The sequence below is a fragment of the Diaporthe citri genome (genome assembly GCF_014595645.1).
Source record: "Diaporthe citri strain NFHF-8-4 chromosome Unknown scaffold_5, whole genome shotgun sequence".
Classification (NCBI taxonomy): domain Eukaryota; kingdom Fungi; phylum Ascomycota; class Sordariomycetes; order Diaporthales; family Diaporthaceae; genus Diaporthe; species Diaporthe citri.
Window position 1 is genome coordinate 568,449 of NW_025064850.1, and position 14,481 is coordinate 582,929.

A 14,481-nucleotide genomic window follows, 5' to 3' on the forward strand; every position below is an offset into this window, starting at 1 on the left:
AAGCGAGCACCGAACACCTCTTGTCCTTCACCCAGATAGATTTCAAGACACCTGGCTGCTGGGCAGGTGCACTAGTGGAAAGTCCCCGCAGCCTGCCAATGTGAAGCCCCCCATCGACTGCTGTTGTGGGGTCGGTTTTCATGTGGAGCCTGCCGGACGTCAACTAGCAGTGACTCTCGGCTGCTGCTTGCCTTCCAAAGAAGCTTGGGCCCATTACGCAAATGCTTGCCGGACTTTTGCAGGTTGCACCGTCAACTTCAAAACCCATCATCAACCTGGACCTGCCATCTACCTCTGCCCGCCCTCCTCCATCTTCCATCTCGTACGAACACAGATACCCAGATCATTTCCTCTCCCTGCACTGCTGAACCTGCAACTTCAGCTGCCTGCACGCGCGTGTAAGCAACCTGCCTTGGAACGACGTCACGACGACCTGCACACGTCGCGGCCTCCACCTAGGTCTCGTCTAACAACCGCATCGCGCCGACTCCTCAATCACTCATCCTCCTACCACCCCGCCCGACAACACCAACCGGCTTACTCCACTGTTTATTGAGTGTCTCAACGCAGGACACTCCTGCGCTCTCCGCCAAGCTGTCTTCCAGGGCAGTCGGCCTCAGGTAGTGGAGGGGGAGTTTTTCATTTCTGCGGCTCTGCCGCTCCCGCCGTCAAGATGGGAAAGATTACCAAGACAATGCAGCCCAAGCATAGGGAGACTCTGGTATGTCACACACACTCGTAGAAGCACATGCAATAGCAAACGCAAACACCCACGAGCACCCACATATTACCTCTGGTTCCCATCTTCTCTCCCTCGTACATTGCCGTGAAAACAGACAGCTGACACTCGACCCAGTCCCCCTGGCTCAAGGACTTTGTGCAAGCCGCCTCAACGGTGCCTTTGCCAGAACTTCCACGACGACTCGACACCTTCCCCGTAGCGAGGTGGCCCCTGCCCCGTGGTGATCTATACCACTGGATTCCCCTGCTGAATAGATTCGACAACATACTCGAGTGCTTCAACAAGGTCTATCAGCTACACGAAGGCCCACAGACACGTGATTTCGGCTGTGATGTCTTGCTTGGTCGTGGCACACGTGTCGACGAGTACGGCTCGGATGGGTGGGACGAGGAGAAACTGAGAGCACTGGGCTACGAAGAGTTTGGCGATTCTCAGCTCGTACAGGCCGTCCTGCAGTTTACCAGGCGGTTGCTGAATCACTGTGGCAATCGGAGCATCTATGCCAGCAGCTCTCACCTGAATGACCTTCTGAACAGCACTTGTCTGTCTGTCATTCAGGCCACATTGGAGGTTGGATTGGAGCTTGCTCAGCGTTACCAGGCGTCTGTCAAGCGTATGACGCAACCGTCGCGTCAAGTCAGCAATGCTCTGCTTGCCAACCACTACAACATTGAACTTGACCGTGTTCAGCAAGTCGCACAGTCCTTTGTGAAGACTCCGATCATCAACTTGGCAGACTCTTCTGCGCATTCCACCCCTGCCTCGACAAGCAAGGGCAAGGAGAAGGATAAGGATAAGGTCCAGGCCTCAGCCTCCAAGAACGCAGCCTCCATGATCGCAAATGATCTCGGGTCTGTGGTTTCCTCGGACGACGGCTCAGACGGTCGTTGGAAGGGCTGGGGTGATCTGAAGGTGGTTTACTACCCGAGAGTTGAGGGCGAGCCAGCACCACAAGTATCGAACGATCGCATCAACGCATCCGCCCCAACCACACCCACTCCGTTGCGACGCAGCACTACCATGGGGACTCCACACCAGACACCACGCGGCGCCAGAGCTGCACAAAGCTCCGATGACAGCCCTTCGCCGGCCCAGCACTCTCCAGCCGTGAATGCCGAAGGAGTGTCGAGCTCCAGTCAAAAGTCTGTTGAGATTCCGCAGAGCGCTGTGGCCTCTTCATCGATCTACGACCTTTTGAAGCGCACTCCTTCAGACATGCCCAAAAACTCCCAATACGAGTTTCTGAATCGCTCACGAATATGCAAGGCTCTGCTCGGTGGCACAGAAGCACGTCAGCGGGCTCTGGCCGTCCGGCTCCTGGCTATTGCGAACTTGGCCTACATTCATCCAGAATTCGTGTTCTTGGAGCAGGTTCTGAAGCAGGACAACGATGAACCACGGCGCTACCACCTGGTCTATCAACTGGTGGAGCTCATTCACCCGTCTACACCTGGCCAGACGGCTGCTCCGCGTTCCTTGCAGCAGATCGCACTGTCTTTGCTGGAGGCCATTTCCCACTTCAACGCAAAGTATCAAGACGTGATCTCGGCGTTGAATGCCACCGTGAATCATGGCGTTCTTTTGTACGTCATCCGGAAGGCAGTTGCCGAGATGAAGGAGGAAACCGAGCAACCGAATGGCAAATCGATCGAGTTGGACGACTGGCGAGACAGCCTGTTCTCTCTCGCGCTGCACCTCGCCATGAACGGGCGTGTGGGTGGCGAGATGATTAACGCTGGATTCATGGATGTCCTCGTGAGCATTATCAACATGCGGACGACAGTGGCGGAACGGTTGCACAGCACTGCCGTTTCCTACGTGGATGCGCTCGTGCTCAACTACGCGCCAGCCGCATTCAACTCGTTTATAAGCGCCAGCGGTTTGGATGCCATTGCCCAGCTGATGATCGATGCAACATCTTCAGCCAAGAGTCTCGCAGAGGCCGGTCATGGAACAAAGCCCGAATTCTACTCTAGTGTTGTGGACTACGAGATACCCTATGTCCAACAGCAGACTCTGAAGTGGCTGCTGAAGTTTATTCACCACATCATGAACCCGAGCAACTTTGCCCAGAATACCAATACGGATCGACTGTTGAGGAACCTCGTGGACAACTCAAAGCTTCTCGGAAGTTTGCGAACTATCATGGAGAACACGAAGGCTTTCGGGTCCGTGGTTTGGACAAACTCCATTAATCTGCTGACCGACTTCATCAACAACGATCCGACCAGCTTTGCCGCCATCTCCGAAACTGGCATGGTCAAGAGCCTTCTGGAATCCCTCACTGGCCGGGAGGTCTCGACAGACCCAGCAGCCGAAAGGAAAGATGACGAGCAGCCGAGTGAAGAGAGCGGCCCACCTGCCGAGGAGTCCGTCGTCCTGCCTTCAGATGAACGCCCACATCCTCCGAGCCAGGAAACGCTTCGAGCCCAGCGACCTACTCCGCTGGCTTGTGGAATCCTGCCATCTTCGGAAGCCACTGCTGTCATAATCCCCGTTATCAACTCGATCTGTCTCAACAATGTCGGACTGCGATTGGTAGCATCCTCGCGTGTTCTCGAGAGCTTCCTGGAGGTCTTTGAGAGCCCAGAACACGTCCGGATCATGGGCATCGATGCCGATCTTGCTTACAACATTGGGCTTCAATTTGACGAGCTCGCTCGACACCACCCCGCTCTGAGACAGACGGTTGCGAACGCTGTCATAGATATGATTTCGAGGATCAAACACTTGGGCACATCGAAGGCGGAAAACGCTGGTTGGGGAGCTAAGCTGTTCGCGACTGACCTCGAAGGCAAGGTTGTCCATGCTGACCACTCCCTGTTGCAAAGAGCCGGTGTCGAGGTGCCGTCGAAGAAGGGCAAGGAGGCGGCCACATCCGCTGAAGATGTCGAAATGACAGACATCGCCGGATCCATTCAGGACTTATCATCTCAACAGACTGACTCCTCGCCTGCGCCCAAGATACCCGAAAGCATTACTCCCTACATTAACGCTCTTGCGTCGTTTTTGAACGCATACATCAGCAACTCCAGTCTGAGGACATCCTTGACGAAGAGCGGTGGCATCGAGTACTTACTGGACATTATGGTCCTGCCGAGCCTGCCCCACGAATTCGCTGATTCTACTGCCTTGGGACTGCTGCAACAAGTCCTCGCCAATATCATCGAGCATGCCCCAGTCGTCGGCATGCCCTCGTTACTGAATCGCATACGGGCCACCATGACGTCCCTGACACCGTTGCTGTCCAGCTCTCCATCCCCTTCATTCTTCCGACCTTTTGTGGAGCCTGGTTCCACTTTGGGACAAAACGAAGCAGGCGTTTGGAATGTCGACCTTGTTCGACAGGTCTCCAGCGGCACAGATGTTGCGAAAGCACTCCTGAACATCCAATCCCTCCTGAAGACCCTCTGGAGCTGCTTCCCTTACCAAAGCCGTCATTCATCTGTTTCCTTGCCTACGGTCAACGTGTACGACCACTTCCACGAGGTGGTCAGGTCCTTGGGACCTTTGCTGCGCGTCGTTCTTTCGGAAGAGATATCCCTGATCACCCTTGTGCCGCAGCACTGGACTGCACGAAAACTGGCGAACGTACGTCCTGGCAGCCCCAGTGAGTTGTTGATGGGCGAGCAGGACATATCATTCGCGCAAATGCTTGGTGGCGCTGGGCTCAACCTTCCTGCCGATCAGTTAGACTCGAGTCGACAGAACCGCCCTTCGACAGAGGAGCAATCAACTGCTCAGTACCAGAACTACCAGATTTTAAGAGTCCTATTGCAGTCCCTCATGCCGAGCGCTTACTCCTTCTTCCAAACCCTGGGCAAGGCGCTCATGTCACGTCGGGAGCGAGAGAGCTATCCGAGAGCCAAGCACATGCAATTGGCCGACGCTCTGGCCGAGACAGTACTGGATCAACTGGAACCGTTCATCGATAGGAGTCTCTCCAAGTCCGAGCTCCAGTATTGCATCATCATGTTGCACATCATACATGAAATGCTCGTCGACTCTACTCGGCACAGTGATCGGCCTGGGTCTAGTGTGATCGTGCCCGTCCTCGATGCATTCAAACAGCGCCGTGGCTTCGACATCCTCAATAAGCTTATCAATGTCTTCGCAGAAGAGGTCACCAAGGAACGCGACGAGTCAGAAGAGGCGTCTGCCACTGCTAAATTAGCATCAATCGGTGCCAAGAAGATCCTCGATCTGTACTCCGTGGTCGTGAACGGCAAGAACCTTGCGGACTCCATTCAGCACCTTAATGTGGGCAGTCGATCTTCTAGCAACCGGCAAAATGAGTGGTTCCAGACTATTAATCAATTTGTGGTCGAGGTTCGAATGTCGGTGCTTCCCACGGTCTCGAACCTGTGGCGCTCGAATCTGATCGACAAGGCTTCCACGGACGTCGTTGGCAAAGTTGTAGACATTCTCAAGACGATCTGCCAGGCAGAAACTGAAGGCTCCGCATTGCGCAGAAGCGAGCTGGCAAAGGCTGTACCTTTGTTCAAGCGGGAGCAGGCGACATTCGCGTGGAGCCTATATACACCTCAGACCGCACGCGTGGCCGAGGAATATCCCGAGGACCTGGCGCGCGAAGCAGTGTATCGTGCTGTCGGGAACCAGGAGAACGCGAGCGAATATTGCAGGATGCACCTGAGGGGACTTGCAGGAGAGTTGAACCCAATCCCTTCTGAGGACGCCTTTCAGGTCACGTCCCCAGCAGCAAACGGCTCAGCGAGCCAGACTCCGGCCTCCTCTCGCAGCTCCGACCTCCTACGGGAAGCAATGGTCGTGGACTCCGAGCCCGAGCTTGCGCAGCTCATTGGTGATGCGCTTGCAGGGCGCGGTGTATCTTCCGACCCCAGAGAGAGCGAGGCTCCCGCTCAACAAGACGATGACGGGTCTTCTTCCACCCCTGTGGCTGCTCCTCCGACTGCGGGCGGCACCTCTTCGGACAACACGGAGCAAGAACCTGCCGATCGGCCACTGGTGTGCAAGGAAGATCTCGATGCGGAGCGAGAGAAGCTGCATAAAGATCTCATTGACCGGTGCCTGGATGTCATAAGAGCACACCCGAACTCAGTTTTTGAGGTCTCTGAGCTAATCAATGTCACAATTGACCGTCAGGATAATGAAGATGCGCGCGAGGAGGTTGGCGAGACCTTGGCGAATGCGTTGATGTCCTACGCCTTGACGACGAAGAGAAGACTACGAACGGTCGGAGCATAGCTGCTTACGCCCACCTGCTATCTCTGATGCTTCACGGCTCGCCCCGCTTTTTCAAATCTACCGTCAAAACTCTCAAGGACAATGTCTCAGAGTATCTCAGCTTTCTGAAAGTGCCTCCCGGTAATTCCAACGAGGAGCTGCCTCCCTGGATTCCTCACATACTGTTGATATTCGAAATGCTGTTGGCGGACGATGCACAACCCGTGGAAGCCAAGTGGACTCCACCGGCCACCGAGAATGACAAGATCGAGGACCCAGTACTGCAGGCTAAAGAGCCTATCATTCCGGAGGAAGAGCGAGCCACCCTGCTGGAATCCGTCCTGGAGATACTGCCTCGAATCGGGAAAGAACGAGAACCTGGCAGTTGCAGTTCTCCGTGTCTTGGTGATTCTGACACGGAAGCGGTCAGTGGCAAAGGTTGTGGGCGACAGGAGGAACCTACAACGTCTCTTCGTCATGACGAAGCAGCTATCTGGGCTGGGCTCTGCTCGTCTGAAAGACTCCACGGTTTCCGGAAATGTAATGACGGTCCTGAGACACGTCGTGGAGGATGACGACACCCTTCGGCAGATCATGCGAAGTGAGATCCGGAGGTACTTCGAGCAGATGGGCCACAGAAACCCCCGAGCCATCGACATACCCACATATACTCGGAGCCTTGCACATGTCGCTCTGAGGTCCCCGGACATTTTCATCGAGATAACAAACGAGACTGTTAGGCTCGGGCGGTTTCAAACATCGAGCGATCCTTCAGGACCAACTGCGAGAGGAGTCACACTGACGCTCAAGGAGAAATCGAGCGAAAAGCCACCAGCCTCGCTTCCAGTGAGCGAATCGGTTGAGCCAGCGGTCCAGGCTACGGAGGAGCTCACCATTAATGATGTCAAGCCAACGACCGAACCCGCCGACAAGGAAATGACTGACGCAGTAAAGTCCTCTGCAGCCGAGTCAAAACGACCCGTCGTCGAGAACCCCGACGGAGTGGTACACTTCCTACTCTGCGAGTTGCTCAACTACCGAGAGGTTGCCGACAAAGAGCCGACGGACACCGCTAAGGAAACGAACGCACCTGGTGATGACACTGGGGCGGCGAACAGTGAGGCTACGCCTGTTGACGAGCAGAACGTCGAGAACAAAGACAAGAAACCCCCAAAGGCTTCGTTCAAGGCTGAAGAACACCCCATCTTCGTCTACCGCTGTTTCCTGCTCCACTGCCTCGCAGAGCTATTGCAGAGTTATACGAGCAAGAAGATGGAGTTCATCAACTTCAAGCGTAATGCTCCCACGTTCGCCAATACGCCAGTGAAACCTCGCTCAGGCGTTCTCAACTATCTACTCAACGATCTCCTCTGCACGAGCAGTCTCAGCTCGCCACAGGACAGTGTTGCAGCAAAGAAGAAAGCCGCTACCTCTGAGCAGGCCCGTCAGGTTCTCGTTGCCTTGGTGGCCAAGACCAACGAGAGGCCAGTGGACCGGAGCCGCGATCGTTTCGATTATGACGATGATTCTGATCTGCTCTTTGTCCGCAAGTGGGTTCTGGACATGATCCTCCGCGCGTATAAGGACGCCTCACTGCCGAGCGAGCCTTTCGACATGAGATATGCAAAGCTGCTGTCCTTGGCCGAGCTCATGATCAACATGATGGGCGACAAGGCCGACTCAGCAAGCCCTCGCTTCTCGGACCACTCCACGGCGAGTCGCTCACACATGCAGCTCAAGCGCCTAATGTATGAGAAGAGCTTCCTGCCAGCACTGACCTCATCCATAGCCGACATCGATCTCACATTCCCTGGCGTAAAGCGCACTATCAAGTATATCCTCCGTGTCCTGCAGATCATGACGAGCACTGGTATCGCCCTCAGTCACGCTAATCTGCTCCCGTCCGGTCCTCAAGACAATGTGGAGGATGAAATTGCGTCGGCATCATCGCTCTCTGACTTGGAAGACGACCGTGAGGAGACTCCTGATCTTTACCGGAACTCCGCCTTGGGCATGCTTGAGGCTGGCCGGGAAGACGACTTTGACGAAGATTCCGACGAGGACGGTAAGCGAACGAACCCCACTTGCCATCGAATGATTGAAATAGCTAACAAAATTTCTCCAGAGGACGAGGAAATGTACGATGAAGAGTACCCCGATGAGCTCGACTACGGCGATGACATGTCGCAGGATGGCGAAGAAGACGTCAGCGACGACGATGAAGAGCTCGGTGAAATGGGTAACATCGAAGGCCTCCCAGGAGATCCAGTCGGCGTCGAGGTCATCATGGATGAGGACGAGGATGACGAGGATGACGACGACGACGAGGACATGGATGAGGATGACGAACTCAGCGACGACGATGACGATGGGGACGACGACGAAGTCGGCTCAGAAGATATGGACGACATGGAAGATCGTATCGAAATCGTCGACGAGGAAGGAAACCCGCTCGACGATGACGGCGGTTCTGGCTGGGAGAGCGAGACCGACGACGAGGATGAGGGCGACGAGGAGGGCGAGGGTCAGGCGTACGAAGATGGAGTGCACGACCTCGACGAGCTCGCCAACATGCCCAACCCGCTCCACGAGCTGCAAGAGCTCATGCAGGATGACCATGCGGACGGCCATCACCACCATCACATCCTGGCCGAGGAAGGGTTCAACTTCGGTGGCGATCGTTACGACGACGAAGCCGAAGATGATGGTAAGTCACCGCGTGGAGAAACGGAGATCCGATTTCGAAAATCGGGAATGGCATACTAATTTTCTTGGTAGACGACGAAGATGAGCAAGTTGATGTCGACGATGACTACATCTATGAATACCCGCAGAGTAAGTACCATGGAACCATTTATCATTATTCCACCATACCAATATTATTAGCAGGACCAGGAGATGATATTGCTCCTCCCCCTATGCCCGCCGGTCTTGGCTGGGATGCTCTTGTTGTCGAACGCGGTCCTCCACGGCCTCGCCGCAGTCCCTTCCCAGTTGGTCCCTTCGTTATTGGCGGCGGACCCCGGGGCGGCGATCCACTTGGTGGTATGTCTTCTGGTCAATCAGAGGCTCAAATGATCGCGCTCGGGGCGCAGTCGTTTGAGCAGGAGATGACTGCTGTTCTTTCTCAACTTATAATAAATCGCCGTACTGATCCTGCTACAGACTTCCGCAGTTACTTTAGGAGTAGAGCTCCGGGCCCAGCGGCTAATCAAGATGATGGACTTAATCCGCTACTCCGACGAGGCGCCAACAACGCTCGCGACGCCTCCCCTCGCCCACTTGGGTCACCACTGCAGCGGTTTGGTAGCTTGCACAGCTTCCTCGACAGCCCTATGAGCATTCTGAGTGATCTGATGGCAAACCTACCTCCAGGCATCGCAGGACGGACTCCGCATCTGTCCTTCCAAATCCAGGGCCCAGGTGGCCGTGGCGAGATCCAAGAGTTTAGCATTCCCCTCCGAGCTGGCCAGCACAGTCGTGATGTGCGGACCGAGACCCGGCGAGAGGTGTACCAGGAGCCGCAGCAAGCAGTTGGGTTTGCTCCAGCTACGACTGAGCAGCGGTGGCTTGATGAAGCTCGACTGGTCTTTGGCCACATGAACCAGGAAAAGGCGACGAGGCTCAACAACTACATCTGGGCCACGCTCACGCCTTACGCTGCCGAGCACGAGAGGAAGGCCAAAGCCGAAGAGGCGGAGCGCCGACGCAAAGAGGAAGAAGAACGCCAGAAACGCCACGAAGAAGAGCGCAAAGCACGTGAGGCCAAGGAGGCTGAAGACAAGATAGCGCGAGAGAAGGCAGAGGCGGAAGAGCGTGAGCGCTTGGAGCGTGTGGCAGCCGAAGCAGCCGAAGCAGCCGCTCAGGCTGGTGCAGAAGATGACGAGCAGGCGGAAGGCTCTGAGGACGCCGAGCCGCAGCCTATGGAAGGTGTCGAGACGTCTGATGAGTCTCGGCAGCCCGAACATGAGGAACCTGGACCTCCCCAGCCGCGGGTGGTCACGACGATCCGGGGCGAGGAAGTCGACGTCACCGAGCTCGGAATCGACCCCGAGTACCTTGCTGCTATCCCTGAGGATCTGAGGGAAGAGGTTATCGCGCAAACCGTCACCTCGCGACGCACCGAGGCCCGCGCAGCCGCAGCAGACAGCTCTGCTGGAGAGCAGGGTGAGGCTTTCCAGGAGTTCCTGGATGCGCTTCCCGAAGATATACGGCACGAGATTGTCCAAGCTGAGCGACACGAGCGGAGGCGGGCCGAGCGCGAGGCGCAACGCCGCCAGACCGCAACAATCGGACACACGCCCGCAGCGCAGGACATGGATGCTGCAAGTATCCTGGCTACCCTCCCACCCGACCTTCGGCAGACTGTTCTCATGGAGCAAGGCAACGAGATTATGGATCAGCTTCCACCCGACCTGGCCGAGGAAGCCCGGGCTCTGGCGGAAAGGTACCACCGGACCGCGTCCACCACCGCCATGTTACGCACACGCGATGCGGCCCGCAACGCCCCAGAACCCGCGGCTGGAACTGACAACAAGGTGCAACGTCGCGCCATCGTGCAGATGCTGGACAAGGCGGGTGTAGCGACACTTCTTCGTCTCATGTTTGTGAGCCAGCAGGGTTCTATCCGCAGCCACCTCTTCCGTGTGCTTGGTGATATTTGCGAGAACCGACAAAACCGATTCGAGGTCATCGGCTCGCTTCTCCAGATTCTTCAGTTTGGCAGCACCGACATGGAGGCCGTCGAGCGCAGTTTCAGTTCATTGTCCCTGAAGGCCAAGCAACCAAAAGACAAGGACAAGGACAAGGACTTCAAGACTCCCCAGAGCCTCAAGCGGACGTTCACGAACATTAGCTCGACCAACAACATTCAACAGAACTCGGAGATCTCTCCTCTCCTAGTCGTCCAGCAGTGTCTCGATTTGCTTGTGGAACTTTCGGGCAGGAATCCCCACATCCCCTCCCTCTTCCTGACTGAGCACGAAGGCATCGCCGTCTCTCTGAAACAGGCGCACAACCGCAAGGGCAAGAATAAGGACCTGAAGGTGCACAAATACGCCATTAACTCGTTACTGCATCTCCTTGATCGCGATCTAGTCATGGAGAGCTCGACCGTAATGCAACTCCTCGTGGATCTTCTTAACAAGGTCACACTTCCACTTCAGGCGCTAGAGCGGCGCCGCAAGGAGGCTGAAGAAGAGGCCAGAAGAGAAGCAGAGAAGGCAAAGGAGGGCACAGAGCAGCGGGAAGCTGCTGCTGCTGCTACTACCGACAATGCTCAGGATTCCTCAGCCGCTCAGACTGAGGCTCCCACGGAGGCGCCCTCGAAGCCGGCCGAGACTTCTGCAGATAAGGCTCAGCCTGAGCAAAAGAAGGTCCGACAGCTTCAGCCTCCATTCATTCCTCCGGAGAACCTGAAGCTCGTGGTCAAGATCTTTGTTGCACGCGAGTGCAGCTCCAAGACTTTCCAGAACACCATATCCACCATCAAGAATCTCTCCAATATTCCTGAAGCAAAGCAGGCTTTCGGAAGGGAGCTTGTGAAGCAGGCCCAACTGCTCAGCAAGAACATCGTGTCAGAGCTTGACGAACTCATGCCGCACATCTCAAAGGCAGAGTCTGGCACTGAGATTCAGGGACTCGCACTAGCCAAGTTCTCTCCTGGCGCTTCAGAGCAGAACAAGCTTCTCCGCGTTCTGACGGCTCTTGATCATCTTTTCGAGACCAAGAAGGACGAGACGCGAGATGCAGGCGATGCTGCCGCCGCCGACGAGAAGTCTAGCTTGCTTATGACTCTCTACCACAACGAGACCTTCAACAAGATGTGGGAGAAGCTGAGTGGTTGTCTTGCAGCTATCCGTCAGCGAGACAGCATGTTGAACGTTGCCACCATCCTTCTGCCCCTTATCGAGTCGCTCATGGTTGTTTGCAAGAACACAACGCTAGAGGATGGTCCTCAGAGCAAGAGTCAATTCAACAAGGACATGGTCCTCTCTAGCCCACCGCCTGAGGACGCTATGGCAGGCCTGTTCTTCACTTTCACCAACGAGCACCGGAGGATACTCAACGAGCTTGTTCGGCAAAACAACAAGCTCATGTCGGGCACGTTCTCCCTCTTGGTGAAGAACCCCAAGGTGTTGGAGTTCGACAACAAGCGCAGCTACTTCACACGGACGGTCCACGCGAAGCAGAGTGGTCATACACGGCCATCCTACCCGCCGCTGTCGGTCAATGTCAGGCGAGACAATGTTTTCCACGATTCTTACCGGGCCCTTGCCTTCAAGTCTGATGACGAGGTCAAGCATGGCAAGCTTAACGTTCGCTTCCACGGCGAAGAGGGCGTCGACGCCGGAGGTGTGACCCGTGAGTGGTTCCAGGTCCTGACCAGGGCTATGTTCAACCCAGACTACATCTTGTTCACTCCCGTGTCTGCGGACCGCACGACATTCCACCCGAACAAGTCCAGTCACTATAACGAGGAGCACTTGGCCTTCTTTAAGTTCATTGGCCGAATCATTGGCAAGGCCGTCTACGAAGGTCGTCTTCTGGACTGTTACTTCAGCCGTGCTGTGTATAAGCGCATCCTCGGCAAGCCTGTGTCTGTCAAGGACATGGAGTCGTTCGACCCGGACTACTACAAGTCACTGGTCTGGATGCTGGAGAATGACATAACGGGCACGGTGATCGAGTCTTTCTCGGTCGAGGAAGACGAGTTCGGCGCAAGCAAGGTTGTCGACCTCATCGAGAACGGCCGCAATATTGATGTGACCAACGAGAACAAGCACGAGTACGTCCGGCTCATTGTAGAGCACAAGCTCCTGTCATCCGTCAAGATCCAGATGGAGCACTTCCTGCAGGGATTCCACGGTGTCATCCCGGCGGACCTGATTGCCATCTTCAACGAGCAGGAGTTGGAGCTTCTCATCTCTGGTCTCCCCGACATCGACGTGGACGATTGGAAGAGCAACACGGAGTATCACAACTACACGGCGGCCTCTCAGCAGATCCAGTGGTTCTGGCGCGCGGTTCGATCGTTCGACAAGGAGGAGCAGGCCAAACTGTTGCAGTTTGTGACGGGCACGTCCAAGGTTCCTCTGAACGGCTTCAAGGAGCTCGAAGGCATGAATGGGGTCAACCGCTTCAACATCCACCGTGACTACGGCAACAAGGATAGGTTGCCCAGCTCGCATACCTGCTTCAATCGTAAGTTTCTTTCCTCTCCCTTCCCCTACGCGCCCGCTTTGTGCTAACTATTGTTGCTGCAGAACTTGATCTGCCCGAGTACGAAAGCTACGAGGCTCTCCGCAGCCAGGTCATCAAGGCCATCACGACGGGTGGCGACTACTTTGGTTTCGCCTAAGAGAAGAGCGAGATGCACTGAGTGAAGGGGGGGGTGGTATCACCATGGTATGCATTTTCCCGGCATAAAATTCCGGCTGTTTATTAGGGGTCTGGTGTTCCGGAAGGCAGGGAGAAACTACAGCATGGGCAGCTATCAGAAGGCTTGCCCCAAGCACTGGGAGTGTTGTGTATTGTATTGTTTTCGTATCATCGGCACGCCTTGAGCAGAGATCGGGGAATGCCGGCCTGAGGGCTTTTGGCCCGCCTGTTGAGGAGGGGTAGACACTGAAGCGGAGTGCAGGCCGTGGACACAGATACCTTGAGTCATCCTCATAGATTAGGCAGGCGGAATGTCGCAGCTCTCAGAGAATCTCTGGCTTGTGCAATTCAGATGTTCAGATGCTACGTGACTGGTGAATCTGATCATCTGTTGTAGCATTACACTCGCAGACGGACATCGAGGTAGGTTCTGTTCCACATTGATAATTCTGGAGCTCAGCCAGTAGTCAGGACAGGCGGGATATGAGCGTTACAGTGTAGAGCATGGGGATGACCCGGCTCTTCGCCGAGATCTGGCGGCAGCGTACAGCCTGCATCCTTCTGTTCGTTCCGCTTGGAGAACCTGTCAGGTAGGAACATCGCAGACAGAGGCGGCGGGGTGTTTGTGAAACGGCCGGTGGCCGGCCCTCTTGATGAGGGCCCGGCGAACTGGCCTCGGGATGCGCTGGTGCTGAATTTGATGGGGCATACAGGTGTCCTTGGGGGCCGAGTACGGATGAACTGGGCTGGGCAGGGCAGGGCACTGGGGCTGTCTGATGGAGGTACAGTCAGCCCTGCTGATGGCGTGTCTGTTCTGTTCTGTTGTTTTATTTTCTGTCTCGTTTCAAGAGGCTGCTGGGCCAGGAAGTTGGCACGGTATTGGGGGCTGTCCTATGTCTATAGGCGAGTGGCCTGACTGTGCAAGTCTGCCTGTCACATTCCTACTGAGAGGTAAAAAGTGAGGTGGGAACAGTCAAGCTTACCCACATAAGAAGGAAGCGGAAAAGGGGGTCCTGGAAGAAAGAGATACTAGACTATCACAGTTTGCAGAGACCGCAAAAGATCGGTGTGAGAGCAAGCCAGTATACAACCTAGGTACTCTCCTGCAGGACAACGTCCTGGAAGCGGTTCTGCACCGTCTAAGCTATACAAAT

The 14,481-nt window shown here is 55.5% G+C and overlaps 2 protein-coding genes across 2 annotated transcripts; both read left to right on the top strand.

The window, feature by feature from the left end:
• Window positions 1-673: 673 nt before the first annotated feature.
• On the top strand, window positions 674-5,968 carry INS49_010870 (uncharacterized protein; the record flags this gene model as incomplete). Its single annotated transcript, XM_043171592.1, has 2 exons — window positions 674-721; window positions 857-5,968. The coding sequence occupies 2 exons, from the start codon at window positions 674-676 to the stop codon at window positions 5,966-5,968; spliced, it is 5,160 nt and encodes a 1,719-aa protein (XP_043023337.1).
• A 176-nt stretch (window positions 5,969-6,144) lies between these two features.
• INS49_010871 (uncharacterized protein) lies at window positions 6,145-13,307 on the top strand (the record flags this gene model as incomplete). The annotated part of the gene is made up of 7 exons (XM_043171593.1): window positions 6,145-6,331; window positions 6,378-8,012; window positions 8,073-8,654; window positions 8,726-8,782; window positions 8,837-8,992; window positions 9,113-13,150; window positions 13,213-13,307. The coding sequence occupies 7 exons, from the start codon at window positions 6,145-6,147 to the stop codon at window positions 13,305-13,307; spliced, it is 6,750 nt and encodes a 2,249-aa protein (XP_043023338.1).
• Window positions 13,308-14,481: the final 1,174 nt, after the last annotated feature.